The following is a 24,752-nucleotide window of genomic DNA, read 5'->3' on the forward strand; positions in this document are numbered from 1 at the left end:
ATCCCACGGAGAACCTGGGAAGTGTTATTGATTCTGCCCGTTCAAAAAGACATGTTTACAATGAAAAAAAATAAGGAAAATTTGCTCTCTACCTCAATGTGAACTGCTAAGGTGAAACGGGTTTTCTCCCATTTAATGAGATTCGTTAGGGAGAAAGCTGGCTCACGTGCATACGCTTGGCTCTTTAATGTATTGGTGGGAAATGACGTCAACATCGTTGATAAATGTAGCTTCCAATTTAAGTAAATATAGGACTCATTCGATTACTTACTACATTTGTGGCCATCTTAATTGTACTGTATGATTATGAAAAGGGGGCCAAGTAATGGGAACGCACACAGGGTGATGTTTTCTGGACTATACAACACTCCATTGCCATTCCCTTATTGTTTGCTTGTTTTTGGTGTTTCAGGTGCAGACAGATGACCGAGTGGTTAAGATGGACCTGGGTTTACTCTTCCTTCGAGTACGCAAGTCAGATGCTGGGACCTATTTTTGCCAGACAGTAGAGCATAGCTTTGTCCACACTGTGCGTAAAATCACCTTGGAGGTAGTAGAAGAGCAGAAGGTGGAGGGGATGTTTCATAAGGACCACGAAGAAGAAAAACATCACAAGATGCCCTGCCCTCCCTTAACCGGCATGTCTCAGGGGACGAAACCCTGGTACAAAGAATTCTTGCAGCTCATTGGCTACAGCAACTTCCAGAGAGTGGAAGAATACTGTGAGAAGGTGTGGTGTACAGACAAGAAGAGGAAAAAGCTTAAAATGTCTCCCTCCAAGTGGAAGTATGCCAACCCCCAGGAAAAGAGGCTTCGCTCTAAACCTGAGCACTTCCGCCTGCCCAGGCACACGCCGCTCTCCTGAGGGCGCCCTCTGCCGGCTGCCGAGGAATCTAGAATGGAAACATATTTTGAAGGGAAGAGAGTGAAAGCATGCAACATCTTTCCATTACTTCAAAGAGATTTCTGTAGTACTGAGAGGCGGGAAAGGTGTTTTAAGTTATTTTGCGTACTCACCTGACTGTACAGACCTCTCACCGTACTAGTACTTACACGTGTGTATTGCTTAAAAGGCTTCACATTGTATTTATCAACACATGACTGTGGCTACAATTTTGAGTTTGCTATTCAGGGAAATTATTTCACCATTGGGATGTGTATTATAATTATAATATTAAAGAAAAGGTTTTAGATTGTCCTAATTAAGAAAGAAGTGAAAATAAATCATCCCTATCTTTCTCGAGTTTCCCTTGCAACCATGAGATAAAAACACAGAATATCAAATACTTTGATTTCCATGTGAACTTTTGGTTTTGTAACTATTTTTTTAAGCCATGAGTTGTAAGTAGTTGTGTTATGGTTGCTATAAACCAACCATAAAATAAACCTGCAACCCATCCGTTATAAGACTTGTTCCCTTCATGAAACACTCATTAAACTATATTTAAAATATTTCTGTTTTATAAACAAGACATATCCTTTAAATTTCACTTCAGTGTGGAAGGAAGGAAGATAACATCGCCGATATTTTTAACTAATGTTAAAGCATGAAGGTAGAATTTTAATCAAAAGGTCTGTGCTTCCATCTTGTGGTTGAAGAAGGCATCTTCTCTCATAGTGCTGTTTCCACAAATACTCTGCAAAGATTTGAAAACAAATTTTGTGAGCAGATACATCTCATTTTCAGAAAACTCAATTAAAACCATAATGACTTTGCAATACAGCAAAGATATTAACAACATTTAAGCTTTTAAAAGGTAGGCTTTCAACTCTTTCCTGAGGGGCGAAAAGACTTTGGAAGAATGTTTTATCTGTAAAAAATTATCAAAGCATTTTCTCTTAGAAACAAACATTTCCTGTTTTATATTTGCTTCTTGGATTCATTTTAGTACTGACATCTTCAGAGAATCATTATCTTTATCTTATAAATATTAACAAAATTTATATTTTTCAGAATGTTTATTTCTTGAAATCTTTCTCTTTGTATTTTAAAGAGTTAGCAGCTCCCTTTCTGAAATATGAACTTTATTAGACTGTTCACTTATGTAAGAGTAAAGCAAGTGGGGTGTACGTAAGAACAATTATGAATAGTTATTCAGACTTAAATTTAAATATTTATGTCTGCTATCTCTGTGTGCTAAATAATTAAGAATATAAAATGTTGAGAATTTCTAATTGCTTTTTTTTTTACTCTAAGATGAGTAAATCACATAAAGACTTTTAAAGCCCAAAATTTCTAAAATATCTAACAAATATAAATAAAATATTGACATCCTCTGAACATCCACATGTTATGGACCCCAGAATCCACTGGAAGTAATTGTTGTTCACCATAGTAATTACAAAAAAAGGTAGTATTCAAAATATTTAAAATACTGTATTCTAGGAACACAAAGGAATGGAGGGCAAATTGGGGAATTAAAAGCATAAACACATCTTACTGGTTCCTAAGGAAAGTGTAAGTCTGAAATAGCCAAAGTGAGTAGAAAAAATCTATGTGAATTTTGAAATGACCCTTCCACTAAGCAAATTAAGTATAAGGGGAGGATTTTCTATTAGACCCATTTTAAATAACAAAATAGAGTAAAGCAGATATACATACATGCATTTTAATCTTAAGACACCGATAGGCAGTGAAAGAGGAAAATGCTCTTATTGTGAACTAAGTAGAGTTCAAGTACTTTTTCTTTTTCATGAAATGCGCATGAAGACTATTGGACTAAAATAAGACATTAATTGGAAAGTAAAATTAACTAAAATGGTTCAAAAGTTATTCTGGGAAAATAAATTCAATCCAAAGATGGTTTTAAAATATGTTGATTTAAATGGAATCTGATAAAATTTTGAAGGCTTGGGTCCAAATTTAGGGAGAGAGCTAAGTTATATATAAATATGTATTTGTATGTATATATATTCATGTATAATATATCCTTTATATATCTGTTTGTGGTAGTAGCTTAGGACAGCAGGAGGGAGGGAGAGAGACAGACAAAGATACAGAGAAGGGTGGGGCAAGGATACCGCTGATATACCACCGTGTCTGTTCCTCTCTTCTTCTGACCACCCTTGCATGTAGACCTCCAAGGAGTGTAAGATGCATCACTAACCCCTTTCAAAATTCACACCTACAGAACACAAGTCTACCAACTGTTTTGAAAATCTGAAGCCTGCTACAAAAACATCACTAGTCTTTTGTTGGGCCTGGGGTTAGAATTCAAACATACTCTCCTTTGAAAAGAATCCCGTTGAAAGAAACAATGACATGTTCACCTTGAACTTACACAGGATATCTATAGGACTCTGAAAAAGTATGTAAGAGCTCACACAGAGACACCCAGACATGACCTTGGCAAACAAAATATGCCACCCAAACACAGCTGATCCAAGAGCCTAATCTCACTTCCCATCCTTGTTCCAAAGAGGCTCCTCTGCATAACCAGTCTCTTGCTTCTTCAGAGCCTAAGGTATCATTTAAAACAAGTTGCCCTCTCCCTCACCATAATGCTTCTTACTTAGCTACAGATCCAGACACATTAGGAATACCATGCTTTAAAGAGATGTCATGACTTCAGAAGTCTTCCCAATGTCTAATGTTCTGCAATGCTATCTCTTCTTCTTTTGCATTAAATACTGACTGTTTCAGAGAGAAATTTTCAACTTTGAGGAACAGAAAACAAAAACAGAAATAATTCGTAATAAATCCATAGCAGGGGATAAAAAGTCTACATCGGTTGTGTAAGTTAAAATGCACACAATATATGATATCTATTCTATACACACACTAAGTGTCTTCTGTTACACAATTGACTAAATTAGTAGGATATTTTTTACTGAGTATCTAACTATGGCCGTGAGGTGTAGGGTTTTGTAAATCTTCATTCATAATTATGAATATTTGTAAAAATTTGTATAATATAACAAATCATTTTGGATGTTAGTCTTAAACATGAAAGAAACAGCAGTTATTCTCCTTAAACTGCTACTTTTAGCCTGTCAAACATATGGAGTACTTAATGTTATCTAGATACTTTATATCCCAGGTAAAAGTGACACATGTATGATGAAAAGGAGTCACTAGTTCCTTTTGAATATACAACTCATTTTCCAGGCCAATAATTGCTGATTCTAATCAGATGTAATTGTTATATTCTTCACAAACTCTTTTGCTTGTAGGAGCATTATTTTAACTGGTATTTTGTTATCTTACTGCCTTGGAAGAACAGCTTTACATATTGGCTTTTATTATACATAAAATAGGTTAGCTCTGAGCAAGAACACAACACTGGAGTATCTATGTCTCTGTGGTGTCTTTTGTCTCTTTGGCAGAGTCTATTAAGCATGTTCTATATTGTTTCTTTCCACTGATGATAAGCTCTGAGACTCATTCTCATCTGGTAATGAGATACAGGGGCACGTGACTGTGTGTCTCTTTGACTGTCATGTAGATCCACCACCCTACACTACACAAATTCTGTACTATTAAATGCAATTTCTATTTCATTTAGCTTAGGTGAAAAAGAAATAAATATTCTCTAAAACATTAAGTGCTATCTGAGAAGTACATTTTTTTCTTTCTTCTACCCTCCATCCCTCTCTCCCTTTCTTCTTCCTCCCTTCCCTCCCTCCTTCTGTGCCTCCTTTCTTTCCTACCTCCTTTCCTCCCTCCCTTTCTTTCTTCCTTTCTCCTTACTTCCTTCTGCCCTTCCATTTTCCCTCCCTTCCTTCCCTCCTTCCTTTATTTCCCAGATAAATATGTTTCCTGCATCCAGCATGACATGCCCAGCTGGAGGACTTTCATTAACTTAGAGAAGAATTCATTGCTCTTTCTGAGACATTGTTGTCAATTTTCCCAAGAAGAAAAAATATCATTAATCTGTCTTTATAGCACTGGAGCTTATTTAGGTCATGGTAGATTTCTAGAAACATCAGAGAGAAAGCCTTTCAGTAGTCTGTTCTCCAAATAAGAGATGGAAAATTAGCATGCCCCAAATAGCAACTATTTGAGGGTTGATGGGAGGTGGGGACTGTTGGATTGTTGAAAGCCTCAAGTTCCCTTTCAATGTATCTAAATTTCTATGTTCTCTATATTTTTAGACAAGAGAGAGAGTGTGTGTTTAAATGAAGTTTCACATTGAATGAATCTCTATTTGAGAGTTTTAGTTTGTGGTCAAATTTTACACTGTTGGTAGTTATTATGTTTGGGAGGAATTTGGTGCCAAGTTCAGGAATAGTGGGGAAACTGGTGAGGCACTGCCATGATGCTAAGGGTATAATCAATATGTAAACATACAGCTATCATCTCAAAGAGAATAGAAGGGAGTTTATCCTGAAACCAGATATGAGTGACCAATGGCTTGGAACAGGGATTTAGGTTACCATAAATATCATACTCCAATGTAGTCAGAGATTCACAGAATTTTTATAGTTAGAGACCAAGAGAAAGTAATGAATCAAGCCCCCTCCAAATACATTGGTGGAAACAACTGGCTGGCAAGATACAGACAAGTGGGGAAGTACCAGCTGTGGGTTTCAGATGCAGTCTGATGGCATTCTTAGCTTTTCGCTGGGCTAAAAGTAGAAGTCTATTATTATATTTTAAAATAATTTCCTTGATAGCCACAAAGTTGTGAGTCAAGTGTAGAGCCAGTCAATGAGTAGGTAGCTATCAAAGGTGGTAAAGGGACTCCAAAGTTTTCAGCCTGTAACATTCTCCATCATCGTAGACTAACCAGTTAATCAACCTTGTAGAATCATCAGCACAGGTCCTATTTTGGGGTAACTTTTGGTTTACAGTCTGCCCTTTAAGGCCTGCTCAATAGGGCCTATTTTCTGTGTAGTACTTGATGATACCATCTAAACTCCTCTAAATATATAATGTCTTTAGTAAAAAGGAAAAGGTTATGTTAATTAGAAGTATCTCCTCTATTACTCAAAGAAAACAATGGTATGTTCCTGTTACTCTTGCTTCTGATGTATGGGGATCTAACCCAGGGCCTTCTACAAGTTAGGCAAGTACTCAATGACTCATCTATCTTCTAAATTCAGAAAGCAGGTGCAGACCTCCCCATAAATTCTTGCTATAAATAACCAAATTCAATACTTTATGTTTCCCTTTTGCTTAATCAAAGGTTCAGCCCGGGGAATTTCTTTCCTCAATGCCCCATGCTTTTCACATGTGATTTGTAAATCATAAACCATTGAAAGATTTAGTAACAAACAATTTTTGCATTTTTTCCCAAATTCATGTTGCTTCCTTATCAGAGACATTTTTATCTTCTCACAGCAGCATGAGCTGCTGCGCAGGTATTATTGCTTGATTTTGGCAGAACATCGGGTTACTTATGTTCTGTAATTTCTGAGGACTCAAGATCAGAAGAAGGAGAGAGCATCAAGATAAGAAGCCAGGAAATTAAAATGAAAGCAACAATTATGAAAGTAATAGGTGGCCTCACAATAACTGATGAACTTGGGGGTTAGGAAGTATCCCATCTTTGTGAAGTGATTCAACTCCTGTCCATTCAGGGTCATCTGGAGTATGACCTCAAGCCCTTGAAGAGCTCTCAAGCTCAGATCTTTGTAAAGAGAGTTGCATGGTCTTTACACCTGGGTCCCTGGGCACTCTGCTGCTGGCAAATAGTCCTTTGTTGGATGTAGAGTTGGTGAAGATCTTTTCCCATTCTGTAGTTTGCCATTTTGATCTATCAGCTGTGTCCCTTGCCTTACAGAAGCCTTTCAGTTTCATGAGGTCCCACTTCTTAAGTGTTGAGCTTAGTTTCTGAGATATTGGTATTCTGTTCAGGAGATTGTGTCTTGTGCCAATGAGTTCAAGGCTATTCCCCACTTTCTCTTCTATCAAGTTCAGTGTATCTTGTTTTATATTGAGGTCTTTGATCCATTTGGACTTTAGTCTTGTGCAGGGTGATAGATAATGGGTCTATTTGCATTTGTCTACATACCAATGTCCAGTTAGACCACTACCATTTATGAAAGATGTGTTCTTTTTTCCATTGTATATTTCTGGCTTCTTTATCAAAAATTACATGATCATGGGTCTGGATTTAAGTCTGGGTTTTCAATTCAATTTCATTGATCAATGTGTCTTTTTAAAATACCAATACCATGTGTTTTTATTACTACGACTTTGTAGTATAACTTGAGATTAGGGATTTTGATAACTCTAAAGGTTCTTTTATTGTATAGAATTGTTTTAGCTTTCCTGTTTTTTTTTCTATATGAAATTGAATATTGTTTTTTCAAGGTCTGTGGAGAACTGTGTTGGAATTTTGATGGGAATTGCATCAAATCTGTAGACTGCCTTTAGTGAGATGGTCATTTTTTACTGTAAATCCTACTGATCCATAAGCATGGGACATCTTTCCATCTTCTTCAGTTTTCTTCTTCACAGACTTGACGTTTTAATCACACAGGTCTTTCACTTGCATGGCCGGAGGTACACAAGGATATTTTATATTATTTGTATCTATTGTGAAGGGTGTTGTTTCCCTAGTTTCTTTCTCAGTCTGTTTGTCATTTGTATAAGGGAGTAACAATAATTTTTTTTGTTAGTTAATCTTGTATCCAGTCACCTCACTGAAGGAGTTTATCAATTGTAGGAGTTCCCTGGTAGAATTGTTATGGTAGCTAAAGTATACTATCACATCATCTGCAAATAGTGATGATTTGACTTCTTCCTTTCCAATTTGTATTCCCTTGATCTCCTTTAATCGTCTTATTGCTCTAGCTAGAACTACAAGTACTTATATTGATTAGATATGGAGAGGGCCACCGTGTTTTATTTCTGGTTTCAGTAAAATTGCCTTGAATTTCTCTCCAATTAAGTTGATGTTGGCTATTGGTTTGCTGTATACTGCCTTTATTATATGTAGATATGTACTTGTGTGCCTTGTATTCCTGATCTCTTTAAGACTTATATCATGAAAGGGTGTTGTGTTATGTCAAAGTCTTTTTCGGCTCTAATGAAATAATAATATAGTTTTGTCCTTCAGTTTGTTTACATGTAGATTACATTGATGGATTTTCTTTTTTATTTCCTTTTCAATTGATTAATTTATTTATTCACTTTACCTCCCAGTCATAGCCCCATGCCTACTCCCAGTCCCACCCTCCTTCTCCCATCACCCCTCCCCCATTTCTCAGAAAAGGGAAGACCCCTTACCCATCCACTCCAGTTCATCACGTCCCATCAGGACTAAGCTCATTCGCTTTCTGCGTGGCCTTGGTGAGGCAGTCCCACCAGAAGGAAGAGATCAAAAAGTAGGCAACAGAGTTAATGTCAAAGACATCCCCTGCTTCCCTTACTAAAGAACCCAGAGGAAGTCTGAGCTGCCCATTGGCTATATCTTGTGTAGAGGACCTAGTTCGAGTCCATACATGGTCCATGGTTGGTGCTTCAGACTCCAAGCCCCTCTGAGTCCTTGTTAGTTGGCTCTGTTTATCTCTGTTTATCTTCTTGTGGAGCTCTCGTCACTTCTGGTGCGTTTATCATTCCCCTCATTTTTCAACTAGACACCCTATGCTTCAACTAATGCTTTGCTATAAGTTTCAGCATCACTTTCAAATGGCAGCTCTGATAAGCTCCTCTCTGCAAGCATTAATAGTGTCAGGGGTCGGCTATCTTGCCTAGGATGGGTCTTGGGTTGGGACAAGCATTGCTTGTCTATTCCATTTCCTCTTCTGAGTGAAATTTAAACATCCTCCCTTGGGTCCTCTGTTGGAGGTTGGACTGATGTATTTTGAGCCTAACTACTGTTTGTTGTCTCTGTGCCCCACCTGTACCTTGCCTAAGACCCTAATCTGTTTGACCAATAAAAGGCCATCACATCTGGGCAGAGCAAAGGGGATAAGTGTGGCTGAGGTTCTGGGGCTGGGAGAGACAGAAGGAAAATTAGGAAGAAGAGGGACCAGAGACCAAGGGAGAAGGAGGCTCGCCATCATGGCTCAGGTGGAGGAGAAGCATATGACTAATGTGGAAGGAGAATTTGGTCCAGATGAAGAACATTAGCAAGTATTTGGGATTATGGATGGAAGGTGGCTTGATAGAAATTATTAGAAGCAGATGGCAAGGGATTCGGACAGGTATCCTATACCTGCCCCACTATGGGAAGTAGTTTAAGGGATTAATATCTGCCCTGCCCCAGGTTAACTAAGGCTATTTTAAAATATAACAGGTGTTTGTGTCTTGATTGATTGTTAACAGGCTTTAAAATACTGCAATAATAATAATTATAGGCCTAATAAAAAACATTATTAGGTCATACTGGTAAATTAAATGCAACAGTCCTTGTTACTTACCTTCTTTGGGTCTATGTACTGTAGTTTGTTTATACTGTACTGTATGGCTAAAATTCATCCATAAGTGAGTAACATACCGCATGTATCTTCTGGGTCTGGGTTACCTCACTCAGGATGACCTTTTCTAGTTCTATCCATTTTCTTGCAAATTTCATGATATCTTTGTTTTTAATAGCTGAGTAGCACTCCATTGTGTAAATGTACACAGTTTCTTTATCCTTTCTTTGGTTAAGGGACATCTGGGTTGTTTCCAGATTCTGGCTATTACAAATAAAGCTGCTATGAATATAGCAAATGTCCTTGTTGTACAGGAGTGGTATAGCTGGGTCTTTTTTTTTTTTCCAGTTTTTAAAAAATCACAACAAAGTTGACTTGGCTCTTTTGAGCCTCAGAGATATGTCTGTCACTCTGGCCAGTCCTTCCTCTCTACCAAACAATTTCGGCTCTCCAAGGCCTTTGCCTGTCCCAGTCTGGAATTTCCATGGAGTGTGAACAGGAAGAGTGAGGCCGCTTTATAATCTGGCCCATGTGTCATCCAGACTCCATAAGGAGTGTAGGGCTCCCAGGGCAGAGAGGGATGGGAGGATCAGACTCTGCCCAGATAGTGCTCACACTGGACAAGGCAACAGAAAGCATCCCCAGAATACTTCCTTCCTCCCAAACTCCACTCACGTGGAGGGGAAGCAGCTGTCCCCAGAGCCTCGGTTGGTCTCAGCACAGAATCCACATCAGCAGGGAACCTGAGAGCATCCAGCACTGGGAGAAAGTTGAGAAGGGCTATGTCTCCGCAGATCACTGAACCAGGATTTGATGGGGCTGGCATTGTCTGGGTGTCTCTTGTAAGCCCCGGGGAAATTATCAAGAACCATAATGCTGGAAAGGTCACTGTGGACCACAGAGAGGTCTTTGATGTAGCTGCCCTACTCCAAAGTTCAATGCTGTTTGTAGTATCTACTCTTGAGAATGTTTCTGCTGTTTTCCACTTTTATCTGCCACCGCACAGTCATAAATTTCTATGCTTGCTGTAAACACCACAAACTCATACCATTGGCTTACCAGTTCTAAGTAGAAATCCACATGGGGTCTCTTATGTTTGTCTATTACTACCTTGAGAATGAAATCAGGGGGTGTTCTAGGCCTCACTGTAGGCCTCAGGACCCCATCATGGTGTGAGTGAATAAGCACGAGGATTTTTTACTTTTCATCTGTGCTAGTCAATTTCGGAACAAAAGAGATATGGGAAGAATATATTGAACAGCTTAATACTGAGTTACAGTGCATCTCTGTCTCCTCAAAAGGTAAAGAAGCTCCAGAGCTTGAAGGTAAAGGCCAGAAATGTGTGCAGCCCCAGCAGACACTGTGTCTGCATCATCCCAATGACCTCAGCCTGGAAAGGTACCTGGGGCTCTGAGAGGCAGGACCCAGGAGCTGAGGAACTGGTATGAGCAGCCTGTGGGGGGCCCACATGAGCTGGAAATGGCACTTTGGCAAGTGGCTTCACTTGAGCTGTAGGCCAAAACAGATCAGTCTAGGACAGAGTCTTCCAGAACCAGGAGGGAAGGGGATAGAGAGTTGGGGGAGGGGGTGATGGGGGAGGAAAGTAGGAAGAAGGGAGGGAGGAAGATGGGAGGGGCAAGGGGGAAAGTAAAGGGTGGCCCTCTGTTCAGGGCACTAGGACGCACCTGCTTCTGCCTACTAAGTGCTTATAGCTGGTTCTTGAGGTAGAGGTAACCCCAGTTTTTTTTAAGAAAACGCCAGATTGATTTCCGAAGTGTTTGTATACGTTTGCACTCCCACCAGCAATAAAGGAGCATTCCCTTTTCTCCACATCTGCTATAGAATGTATTGCCACTTGATTTTGATCTTATTCATACTGAGAGGTGTAAGATGGAATCTCAGAGTGGTTTTAATTTGCATTTTGCTAATGGCTAAGGATGTTGAGCATTTCCTTTAACTGTTTCTCCGCCATTTGAGATACTTCTGTTGAGAATTTTGTTTCCCTCTGTGCCTGTTAACCATCCCTGAATCTTTAGCATGAAGCCTCTTGATTATGGTGGATGATCTTTTGGATGTGTTCTTGGATTCAGTTTTCAAGTATTTTGTGGAGTATTTTTGAATCAATATTGACTAGAGAAATTGGTATGTAATTCTCTTTTTTTGTTCTTGAATCTTTGTGTGGTTTGTATATCACAGGGACTGTGGTCTCATAAAATGAATTTGGCAATGTTCCTTCTCTTTCTATTTTATGGTGAGAAATCAGGAATAATTCTGATAGGTTTGTCTTTGTAAGTTACTTGGCCTTTTCCCCTTGCAGCTTTAACTATTCTTTCTTTGTTCTGTAGATTTAGTATTTTCACCATTATGAAGTGGGAGGATTTTCTTTTCTGGACCAGTCTAATTGGTGTTCTGTATGTTTCTTGCATGTTTATAAGCATCTCTTTTTTTAGCTTGGGGAAATTTTCTCCTGCCATTTTGTTGAAAATATTTTCCTGTCCTCAGAACTGGGATTCTTCACCTTCTATTCCTATTATTCATAGGTTAGGTCTTCTCATAGCCTCCTACATTTCCTGGATGTTTTGTGTCAGGAATTTTTTAGCTTTAACATTTTCTTTGACTGGTGTATCAATTTCTTCTATGGTATAGTCTATGTCTGAGATTCTCTCTTCCATCTCTTGGATTCTATTGCTTTCTTCTGCTATTCCTGTCTCTTCCCTAGGTTTTCCATTTATAGGATTCCTTCATACTCTGCTTTCTTTATTGCTTCTACTTCTGTTTTCAGGTCTTGGGCAGTTTTATTCATTTCTTTCACCTGTTTGTGTTTTTCTGTATTTCTTTGGGGGATTTATTTATTTCTTCTTTAAAGGCCTCTACCATCTTCATGACTGGATTTAAGGTCATTTATTGTTCCTCAGTTGTGTTAAGATATCCTGGGTTTGCTGTAGAATCATACTTGGGTTCTGGTGTTGACATATTGCTCAGGATCTCATTCTTGGTCTTCTTGTGCTGGCCTTTAGCCATCTGGTTGTCTCTGGCATTGGCTGCTGGTCTCTGGGTGGGGGGCAGAGTCACCAGCTTCTGGGAATGCACATAGGTGTGAGGTCCAGTAGATGGAAGGTGCAGGGGGCCAGGCATAGTTCACCTTTGCTGTCTTTGTCCTGCATCTTGGTGATCCCTGGGTGCCTTAGGCCTCTGTTTTCCCCAGATGGTTGAGGAGAGCCTCTAGGTGTTAGTGTTCTGGACTGGGAATAGGAATGGCAGGGGATGGCTCTCAGTCTCTCTGCTGCTAGGTATCCTGGGAGGGCATGGCAGGCTGGGGTGGGGGCTTGATTTCTAGCCACTAGCTTGGCCTTTGGTGCAGCATGGGGGTCTCTGTTCTTCTGACTGGTGTGGCTTGTATTTAAGAAGCTGGAGTGTTTCCTGGAATTGAGATTCATTCTCCCTTGAACTTCTGATTCTACTGTCTTTTCCTTACAAGTGCAAAGGTTATTAGCATGTCCCAAAACAACTTCAGAGTATATTTGTTGTGGCTAAAATCAAGGTAGAATTTTGGGGATAAGTAACAAAATAATAAGCAATAGTCAAAACAATAAATACATTTAACCTAATAAAATATACTCGAAGTCCTTTGAGGTATCTGTCTTTACCTACCTGATGAGGCACTGAATGAGGAAACAGGTGTTATTTATAGATTCCAGATTACAGGGAAGAAATTATACCCCAAAATAGAGTCCAAAAAAAAATCTCTTGTCACCACCTTCATTGCTTCTTTCATCGCAGGCCCCCCTTTCCCTGGATTTCTGCCTCAGCTCCCTTCTTTGCTCTGTTCTCATCTATTCTATATCTGTAGCTGAACCCATGATGTTAGAGCATAAACTAGATCCGGTCTCACCTCCCCATGAGACCATGACAGTTTCTATGCTTAGAGTATAAAGCCCAAACCCTTAAACTTGTTTTCACCTTTTATTCTGACGTAATTTATTTAACTCGTGCCAATATTTACTTTCTTTTACAACCTCCTTAACATCTTTCCCATCATTATTTCTATTTCTTTTGTCTACTTGGTTATCTTTCTCAAGGCCTTACTACAAACCTTTCTACCCACTTGTCTTAGGGTGTTATTACTGTGTGTAGATGCCATGACCACAGCAACTATTATAAAGTATTTATAAAAATTTTAAAAAGAAAACATGTAATTGGGCTGGCTTATAATTCAGAGGTTTAGCCATTATCGCCATCATGGAGAACACAGCATCATGCTGTCAGACATAATGCTAGAGACAGAGCTGAGAGTTCTGCATCTAGATTGACAGGCAGCAGGAAGAGAGAGTGACACTGGCTTGAGTTTCTGAAATCTCAATGCCCACCTCCTGTGACACACTTCCTCCACCATGGGCACATCTAGTACAACAAGGCTATACCTCTAATTATGCCACTCCCTGCAAGTTTGTGGGGGGCATTTTCATTGAAGCCATCATACCCCTTCTTACCAAGCAAATAAGACCACACTCCGGCATGGTCCCATGGTACTCTATAGGCAAGCTTTGCATGTGGCCACTGCTCTGTTCGGGAAAGTTTCTTAGCAACAGCTACAAAGCTTTGTTCTTCCTTGTCGCTGGACTTAGTGTAGTCATTGTTCATGGACACTAAATCACTAATTAAATCAGAAATAAATTAGCTTATTAGGCCTCAATTGTCGTAAAGTGATTCATGAATACTCTGAAATTATAGTTAATTTTTTTTCTTGAGCAAAGTCTATACGACTCTTATTAATTTTTAAAGGAGTCATTGACACAAAGTTCAAGAACAAGTTTATTGTATAATCAATCTAATTATAGATTATAACACAAAAATACAAGGATGTTAAGTGGCTTTTTAAAAGTGAATACCCAGCATAAGAAAAGTACTCAGAACATTGAATCTTGCATTATCACGTATAAGACACACTGTCCCATTGTATAAATCTAAACTTAGCACAGATTGTTTTAAATGAATGAACAAAGCATTTGAGTACAAGAGCAATCAATAAAGATTTGCATTCATTTTAGACTTATAGAGCTCTCAGTTTATTTACCCATGACTCCAAGGTAAAGACAGAGATTGTCTTGCATAGCCTGGATAAAAGTATAAGTGATCTCCTTGTGGGGCTCCTGAACCCTCTGGGTCTTTCCATCCCCCCATTCTTCTTTCTATATCACTCTCTGTGCTCTACCCAGAGCCAGCAGCATGACCCAGCATCTGTCCTGATCCTCCTTGCTGGGTGGAGTCTCTCAGAGGACATCTATGTTGAGATAATGGGGAGGCCCAACTGGCATACACAGGAAGGGAAAGCAGACTATCTGGATGAGACCTGATAGGCTGTGGTCATATGGTAGGGAAGGAGGTCCCCTTCTGTGAGAGGTCTAGGGGAGGTGAATAGGGCAGAAGAGGGAGGAGGATGGGAACTGAAAGATATAAGGGTGAGGGGGATCAGAATCGTGATATAATCTGAATAAATTATAATAAGTTAAAAATTTTTAAAAGTATAAGTGAACACATAGATGATGAGTGAGCAATTGTGTATCCAGAGGATGATGACATCATTTTGACACAAGGACAAGAATAAGCTTTAAAAATGTAGACAATATTTTTTGTCATGCATGACTGGATATCAAAGGAAGAATGTTCTAGGGTTGGTTGGCATAGCAGTGTCTCTGAAGGATCAGATGATTTATATTGTTGGGTATCAACCATAGAAGACTGTGTAAACGTAGTTTTAAGTCATTAGAAAGTCTTTGTTTGACATCTGGCAACTACACTGCCTGTTCAGCATCCCAGTGTAGCACTCAGCCCTTCACAGGATAAACATTTAAGTACAAAAGCAATATTCTGTGTTTACATAGTTTAGTTACAAAAAAAACACAGTTATTAAGAAGAAAAAATACAGAAGCCAAAAGCAAGATTAGTACATTTAGAAACTCTTTCAGAACTATGAACTCTGATAAATTGGGCCTTTGTTTTCCTTTTGGCTGGTAGTATTGTCTACACTGTGCTGAGGTTTACAACCTCAATGTTACTTCCATCATAGAGTTAATTGAGCTAAGGTCCCAGGCCATGATACAATTTCCTCACTTTCCCTGTGTTGTTGTGGACAATGATTTTGTCCTTGTAGTACCCAGATCACAAAACACTGAAAAGACCATCGGACTAGATATCAATGCAACACACACAGTCTTGTATTAAGGGCTCAAGCTTGGACCACAATCCTCCCTGATGCAACAGGATAGGAGAGTGGTGCCAGAGCTTCAAGGACAATGGGGTTATAAAGGGAAAACCATAAGCGGGGATGGGGGTAGGGTGGGGTGCTATGGGTCACAGGAATGTCAAACTTTAGGTGGGTTGGGTGGAGGCTGGATCACAAGAGGAAGTTGTGGGTCAGAGGAGTTATAGGCCTTTAAGCAGGTTGGGTTGAGGCTAGATCACAAGAGGGAATTTTGTTTATGTTTTTTTTTGTTTTGTTTTGTTTGTTTTTGTTTTTGTGTGTGTGTGTTTGTGTTTTTTTATTTTTTATTTATCTCAGAGGAACATTGGATGTGAATATATCTAATTGCTCCAGTGGAGTTTCTGGAGACTGCTGGCAGGTGCAGCTTATGGCAGTACATGGTCATTCCTGGAACACTGTGAGAAGTAAAGGCCATCTAGAGGACAAGTTCTCACAGAACATACAGACCACGGCATTAGTTACAGAACATACAAAACTTGGCATTAGTTTGGTCCTTGCATCCTCAGGAAAATGCTTTAAATAAATACATTTCACACAAAGAGGTACAAAACTAGTATGAGTCCCCCCCCACTCCAATCCCATCCATCCCCTGGAAGTGCTCTACACTAGGAATGAATCAACACTCACATCCAGAACCTGGAAAAAGTGAGATGAAATCTATATATAGGAGAGAGAGAGAGAGAGAGAGAGAGAGAGAGAGAGAGAGAGAGAGAGGAAAAGAACTCCACAGAGGGAGACAGCATCTGATGTCACACTAAAAATGATATTTTAAATTAAAGCTAGTAACACAGCACAGAGGTACGCTTTCGTATGTCAACAATTTAGAGATCTAACTCTATTTCAGAGTCTAAGTCATGCAAAATTTTACTTAGAATATGTGGGAAAATATAGGTTACTTGGTTGGTGACTATATGTTTAAAAATATGCTATAAAGTATTTAAGAAAGTAATTTTGGGGGCAGATTTCTGAAAACATGCTAATCACAGCAGGCTATTTAAATAATGGTAGCAGAATGGAAAGTGCTGATACTAAAGAGTGTTTATGTTTTACAACGCACAAGAGAGAATACTTTATCAGTGGTCCTTGATGAACAGATAGCAGTGTAAAGCCATATCTAAAGCTCTCCTTGCATGCCTCTTCCTGGACACATCATCACTGTAGGAGGAGACTGCAGAAATAAAGAAAAGCAAGAAACCTAAAGCATGTAGAAGGAGTCCTGGGGGAACTGGATGGTCTAAGACCACACGGTTTGCTAGCTGGAAAAAGCAATTAGCTTCCCTAGTTCCAAAAAGTAAAGCATATTTCATTGTTGTATCTTAGAAGCCTTTCTGAAAAGAAAGTGAGAGCTAATGTATTTGGGGGTAGACGGAATTGGGGGAGCTGGGAGGAGTGTAGGGAGGGAAAACTAGTCAAAAAGTATTGTATGAGAGAAGAATCTATTTCCAATTTAAAAAACAACCAAAGAAAGATGTAAAATCACGGTTTGGATAGGATGACATTGGAATGCTTTTCATTTATAACCATGCTTTATCCGATAAAATGTGATTTCAGTGAGAAATCTGCTAAAATATCTTCCAAAGGAAATTCACAACTTATTCATATGAAAAACAACTTTTTAAATTTATTCATTGCTTGATATCATTGTTGTTGTAAAATTTGTATGAAATAGGCTTCATATAATTTAGGACACAGTTTGGCCATATATATATATGCCTGTGGAAACCCCACGATCAAAGGAAGGAGTGCATTCATTGTCTTTATGGACTTTCTCTTACCTTATTATGATTAATTTCTCATTACCTCAAAGCCCATCTAGGTAACTACTTATATCCTCTGTGACATCATCAAGTACACATTTAACAAATAGGACTATACAATATATCATTTCTATGTCTCATTACCAGACTTTACTAAAATATACATGTCTCTATAATTGATTGCTTTTTATTTGTGAATAATTGTCCACTGAAACAAATAAATAAAATTCTGATTAATAGACACTTTGTTGTTTTAATTTTTTTTAACAAAGAACACTTTACATTTCTGCATATATCTTTTTAAGCACATGCACACTTATTTTTCTTAAGAATATTCATGGGGAAGAATTTCTACATTGTATTTTTGATATTCATAAAATAGTAAAGAAAAGTATAAAATTCTTTTCCAGAGTGAATATATAATTTTATAAACACATGTGTTTGTATTTGTTTGATGTATGTGCCTGTGTGTATGTGTGTGTGTGTGTGTGTGTGATTACTGACACTTCAATTTTTTTATTCTTCTTGGAGAAGAAGAAAAGGTAAAGTAGGGTTATGTATGATTTCCTTCTGCATGATATGAATGAAACCCACATGGCTATGATGACAACAAGGTTTATAGGAGACAATTTACACCTGGTACTATAAACATAGCCAGTATTAAGTGCTGGTGAGGACTGTAGTCGAGAGCCTACCACTGCCACATTCCCAAATCAGTATAATTCCAAACTGCATTCTAAATTGAATCCTTTTCCCTTTTACTGATTTTTAAATAATATATGCTGATTATGATCTACAACCCCACCCCGCCCAGATCCCTCTAGTTACTCTCAGCTCCCTCTCCCATCCAAATCACCCATTTTCTGTCTCATTAGAAAACAAAAGAACTCTAAGGAATAATAATGAAATGAAAAGGACTTGAGAAACATATAAAGACACCGAGGCCCACTTGCACTCTTGGGTCTATAAAAACACTAAATTGGAAGCTATAACATATACAAAAGTAACAGTAGGGTGCAAAGAGAAAGAAGGAGAGAGAGAGAGAGAGAGAGAGAGAGAGAGAGAGAGACAGACAGACAGACAGACAGACAGACAGACAGACAGACAGATAGACACAGAAACAGACACAGACAGAGCCTACCCTTAAGAGTAGTTTACCTGCCCCAGTGAAATTTTCTTGAAGGCTCTCTTTCCTACTAAGACCTATCTGTCCACTGTCCCCAGCACAATACATGATACATAACCTCTGTGGGTCTATGAATTGTAGCTTGGTTATTATTGATTTAACAACTATTATCCTCTCATAAGCAAATGCAAATACCATATTTGTCTTACTGGGTCTGAGTTACATCACACAAGTTGTCTTTTTTTTTTCTAGTTCCATCAATTTACCTTAAATTCCATGCTTTGATTTTTTTTTATGAGTAATATTCCATAATGCAAATGTGCCACATTTTCTTGATCCATTTATCCTTTGAGTAATATCTAGGTTAGTTAAATTTTTTGGCTATTATAGAGTAACAAAGAGCATCACTGAGCAGGTGTCACTGTGTCAGAGGGAAGGAACTTTTGGGTTTATGCCCAAAAGTGGTACAGCTGTATCTTGAGCTGTGTTCTTATTTTCCTGAGTCACCATCACACTGATTTTCATAGTGGTTATACAAGTTTACACTCTCACCAGCAATGGATGACTGTTCCCTTACATTCTCACTACCATGAGCTACCACTTGTTTTATTGATCTTAGCCATTCTGACTGATATAAGATCAAATCGCAAAGTAGTTTTGATTTACCATAATGACTGAAGATGTTGACCATTTCTTTAAGTGTTTCTTAGCCTTTTGAGTTTTGCTTTTTGAGAATTTTCTGTTTACCTCTATACTTCATTTTTCATTGGATTATTTGTATTCTTGATATCTAGTATTTTCAGTTCTCTCTATATTTTTGATAATGGCCCTCCTCTAATTTGTAGTCAGTAAAAATTCTTTCCCTTTCTGTAGACTGCAGCATTGTCTAAATGACAATGTCCTTTGAATGGAGAAGTTTCTTAGTTTCCTGAGGTCCCATGTATTAATTGTTGATCTTACTGCCTGTGTTAATGGAATCCTATGTAGAAATCCTTTTCCTTGTTAATGCGTTCAAGGTTATTCCCCACTTCCTCTTCCACCAGGTTCAGTGTACTTGGTTTTACGTTGAGATGTTTGATTCATTTGGAGTTGAGTTTTGTGCATGGTGATAACTATGGATCCATTTGCACCATTTCTTGAAGATACTGTCCATTTTTCAGAGTGTATTTCTGCATTCTTTATTTTAAAAAGTCGGGTGCTCATACATGTGTAGATTTATGTCTGGGACTTTAAGTTGACTCCATTGGTTGACATGTGTGCTTTTGTGCAATACCATACTTCCTAAAAATTAGTGCAACTTGAGATCAACAATGATGAAAACTGAAGCAGTGTTTTCCCCTTTTACTCAGGCTTTTTTTCAGCTATCCTGGATGTTTATGTGGACAAATGAAGCAAAAATTGTCTTTTTAATGTCTGTGTTGGGATTTTGATGAGGAATGTACTTAATCTTCAGATTTATTTTGGTAGAATGACCACTTTTTCATATTAATCTTATCAATCCCTTTGCCTGAGAGATTTTCTTATCTTCTGGTGTCTTTTTCACTTTCTTTGATGTTGTAACATTTTTATCATACAGGTCTTTCATTATATTGATTAGAGTAACCCCCAAGGTACTGTTTGAAGCTATTGTGAAAACTGTTGCTTCTCTGACTTATTTCTTAGACTATTTATCATTTGATGTAGGAGGGTTACTGATTTTTTTATGACTTGATTTTGTATACAGCTGCATTGCTGAAAGTATTTACCAGCTGCATGAGTTTCCTGGCAGAATTTTTTGGTGTCATTTATATCACTATTATATCATCTACAAATAGCAATTCTTTGACTTCTTCCTTTCCAATTTGTATACCTTGGTCTCCTTTAGCTGTCTTATTGCTTTAAGACTTCAAGTACAATATTGAAGAGGTTTGGAAACTGTGGACTACCTTGGCTTGTTCCTGATTTTAGTGGAAATGCTTTGAGTTGCTCTCCATTTAACTTGTTTTTATCTGTAGTCTTTCTGTGAGCTGCCTTTGTTATGTTTATTTATGTCCTTTGTATCTCTAATCTTACCAGGACTTTTATTGTGAAGAGGTGTTGGATTTTGCCAAAGGCCTTTTCTGCATCTCATGAGACAATTATGTGATTTTTGTAATTCAGTTTGTTAATATGGAATATTACATTTATTAATTTACATATGTGAAACCATTCCTGCATCTATGGCTGATGATATTTTTCATGTTCCTGGATTGAATTTGCAATTATTTTACTGAGAATTTTTGTATGTATGTTCATTAGGAAAACTTTTTTTTGTTTGTTTGTAATTGTCTTTCTTTGCTGGGTCTTTATGTGGTTTGGGTATTAAGATAACTGTGCAATACTCCTTCTGCTTCTATTTTATTGAATAATTTAAGGAGTATTGCCACTGACTTTTCCTTGAAAGTCTGATTATTTCTTGTAGTTTACTCCTTTTAGCTGTGATTTCTTCTTTTTTGTTTTACAGCATTCAGGTGTACGGTTTAGTACCAAGTATGAGATCTCACATATAATTTTTAACTTACTGTAATTTATTCAGGTTTCATCTTGATTGTTATCCCCTCACTTGTATCTTCCCATTCCCACCCTCCATCCATATTCCATGCTATTCCTCTGCCCTTAGGCCTCTGACAGAAAGAGACCTAGTCCCCCACTGTCTGACCACAAACTATCAGGTCTCTTCCTCTTCCTCTGTGTGCCCACTGAGCCTTTCACCAATGGGAAGTGATCAAAATGGGGGCACCTTCTTTTTTTATTTTAATGTAGTCACTTAGTGGTATGAAATTGCCCCCTAAAAGTCACATTTATTGTGTCACATTAGTTTGGATATATTGTGTATTCATTTTCATTCAATTCTAAAAAGTTTTAAATTTCTTTTTAAATTTCTGACTTGATCCATTTTTTTTTTCAATCAGTAGTGAGTTGTTCCGTTTCAGTAACTTTACATCCTTTGTGCTGTTCTTGTTGTTGTTAACAAACTGTAACCACTGATGGTCTGATTAGATGCAGGGCACTACTTCAATTTACTTCTAATTGCTGAGATTGGCTTTGTGTCTGTGTATGTAGTTCTCTCTCTACCTGAACCCTAGAAACTCTAAGGAGCATCACATAGCCATCGGGGAGACTACAAGCTCAGCCTTTTCCTGATAAGAAACCTGTTCAGAGCCTAGAGGTTCCTAGAGATACCCACCCTATGCTAGTAAGATATCTTGGTGTCTTGGCTTTCAACCATTGAATTTTCACTTTTCTTAGAGATCTTCACCAACCCTTGGGATAATTAGATACTGCTTTTCCCCTTTTATGATAGAATTATTTTGTTACATGTAGAATTAGTATCCTGGCACCAGAAGCCCCAGGGAATCAGACATATTCACCTTCAAAACTTTCCCCCACTGCACAAGGTTTATAAATCTCTGATTCATGAATAAAGGTTAGCTTGCTCTCTCACTTCACAATGACCTTCTTGGATATCTCACTTATTCCAGGGAGGAAGGGCTCCTAAAATAATGGCTGCCAAATGCTCAGAGCTTCCGCATTGCTAAGGTAAGGGCTTGACTGCCATTCAGTCCTCTACCTGCTTCTGACTACAGAGAGCTTCCACTGTTCACCTACATGAGGAACTGCATTGTCAGCCATAGACCTGTTCCCCCCTGGAACTGCATCTTATTGGACCTGCATTTTGGCTGGGTTCCAACATTTGCCTGGATCCTCTGTTTTGCTTACTATGGCAGCTTAATAAAGGGGTGTAACACTTTTGGGATCATCATGGGCTGTGGATCTCTGGAGTTTCCACTTCCATCTGATACCTGGAATCTCATTCTAATAGAGCTAATAGTAACACTCAGTGGAAAATTCATTTTTCACTTCCTCCCTGACCCCATTGAGATGGGGAACCTCCCCTAGTGCACTAGCCTTGCCCTGAGTGCTCTAAGATGCTCATGAGAGAGAAACTGAACCTTTGACCTCAAGGTCCCTATTCAAGTCCTGAAGTAAATAGTGCCTGGACCAACTGATCTACAAAGAAGCCAGGCCATCATCGACAGTGAACAATTGTAGATTAGAATTTGGGTTGGCATCAGAATGGCTAAAATCAAACATTCAAGTGACAACACATTCTGGTGAGGATGTGGAGAGAGAGGAACACTCCTTCATTGCTGGTGGGAATGCAAACTAGTACAGCCACTTTAGAAATCTATTTGGCGCTATCTCAGAAAACTGAGAATATGGCTTCCGCAGGACCCAGCTATTCCACTCCTTGGAATATACCCAGAAGATGCTCCAGCACACAACAAGAAAATTTGCTCAACTATGTTCATAGCAGCCTTATTCATGATAGCCAGATCATGGAAACAGCCTAAGTGTCTCTCAGTAGAAGAATGGATAAAGAAACTGTGGTACATTTACACTATGGAATACTACTCAGTTATTAAAAACAAGGAACTCCCGAAATTTGTGGACAAATGGATTGAGCTAGAAATGATCATACTGAATGAGTTAACCCAGAAGCAGAAAGAGTCAAACGGTATATATTCACTTATATCTGCATACTATCCCAAGGGGCATGTCCCATGAAAGTCTTCACTTACCAGGAAACTGGGACAGAGGGGAGGACATCCTATTGGGACTCCAGATGAGAGAAGCATGGGAGAATAGCAAAGTAGAAGGACACAGAGGATCCTAGAAAGGTACAAGTAGAACATTATGATAGGCAGATTTGGGCCCAGGGGTCCTGCTCAAACTATGGCACCAGCCAAGGACAATACAGGCCATAAACTTCAAACCCCTACCCAGATCTAGGCTGTAATTTTAAGTGATGCTTAACGATTAGGGATGTCCTAGTAGCAGAATGAATGAGAGTCACAATGGAAGTGATGTAGAATGTGAGGGCCCTGCTCAAAGTTTTAGATGAGAGAAATATTAGCTAGTGACTTAGAGACCATTATCATAATATTTAGACAAAAATGTGGCTGCTTTCTGTCCTTATTTAAAAAAGAAAGAATCCTCCTGAGGCTGAATTGGAGAGTTTTGGATTAATGGCATTAGAATAGGAAATCTCAAGACAACCTAGTCTTGACTCTATATCGTGATTATTAGTGGTTTTTAGCATATTTATAATGAAAAGAAGCAAGCTAAGCAAGGAGAAATATAAAATATAGACTTTGAAGAGAAAAGGTGCAGTGGGAAGTGTAATAGAGCAAAGGCCAGTACTTAAAGAGATTACAAGTTTAAAGAAAAGCCTGGCTTTCCTCAAACTCCTCATCCTTTTGCCTCTTCTTCCTTCAGCAAATTGTACCAACTGGCTGGGGTGATTCAATATTCAACAAACCAATTAATACAATCTACCACATAAACAAACTAAAAGAAAGACACAATCATCTTATTAGAAGCAGAAATGGCCTTTCAGAAAAACCCAACATTTCTTCATGACAAAAGTCCTGAGGAGATTAGGGACAGAAGAGACATACCTAAATATAATAAAGGCAGTGTGCAGCAAGACTACGGCCAACATCAACTTAAACAAAGAGAAACTCAAACCCATTTTACTAACATCAGAAACAAGACTTGTACAGAGTTGTGCAAGTTTGTCTGCAGCAGCGTCTCAAACAAATAGTGCTGATTTAACTGGATGTCTGCATGTGGAAGACTGTAAGTAGATCCATAGCTGACATGCTGCATAATTCCCATGTTCAGGTGGATCAAAGACTTCGACATAAACCAGGTGCAATGAACCTGATAAAAAAAAAGATAGTGCGGAGCAACGGGTGTGATTGCAACTTCCTGAACAAAACACTTATGGCATAGACACTTACATCAACAATTAATATATGGGACTTTGTGAAACTGAAAAGTTTCTGCATAGCAAAGGACATAAGCAGCAGACTAGAGAATGAGAACAGATTTTTTACCAACTCCAGATCCATTAGAGAGCTAATATCCAAAATATATAAAGGCTCAAGAGACAACATATTTAAAAAGATCAAAAAAAAAAAAAAAAAAAGTGAGGTACCACTCTAAACAGAAAATTCTCAATAGAGGAATTTCAAAAAACAGCTTAGAAACACTAAAAGAAATGTTTAACATTTTTAGTCATCAGGGAAATTCTAATCAAATCTTCTTTAAGATTCCATCTTACACCTGTCAAAATGACTAAGATCATCATAACGTAAGTGACAACTCGTACTGATGAGGATGTGGAGCAAGAAGAATACTCCTTTATTGCTTCTGAGAGTGCAGAGTTGTACAGTGACTATTTAAATCATCATGGTAGTTCCTCAGAAAGATG

General features: G+C 38.4%; 1 protein-coding gene and 1 pseudogene across 2 annotated transcripts in view; one reads left to right on the forward strand and one right to left on the reverse strand.

Moving 5' to 3' along the window:
• Window positions 1-6,020, forward strand: part of SEMA3E (semaphorin 3E) — a 232,641-nt gene extending 226,621 nt beyond the window's left edge. Inside the window, exon 17 of the mRNA XM_084785189.1 lies at window positions 413-6,020. Within this exon, the coding sequence (XP_084641315.1) occupies window positions 413-865 (453 nt within the window). The 3' untranslated portion in view covers window positions 866-6,020. The remainder of the gene's footprint in view (window positions 1-412) is intronic.
• A 3,832-nt stretch (window positions 6,021-9,852) lies between these two features.
• Window positions 9,853-10,789, reverse strand: LOC311599750 (CTD nuclear envelope phosphatase 1-like; annotated as a pseudogene). Its single transcript has one exon. The product of its transcript is annotated as a CTD nuclear envelope phosphatase 1-like (transcript).
• Between the last annotated feature and the right edge of the window lie 13,963 nt (window positions 10,790-24,752).

This window comes from Acomys minous, assembly GCF_964271855.1.
Source record: "Acomys minous genome assembly, chromosome: 6".
NCBI lineage: Eukaryota > Metazoa > Chordata > Mammalia > Rodentia > Muridae > Acomys > Acomys minous.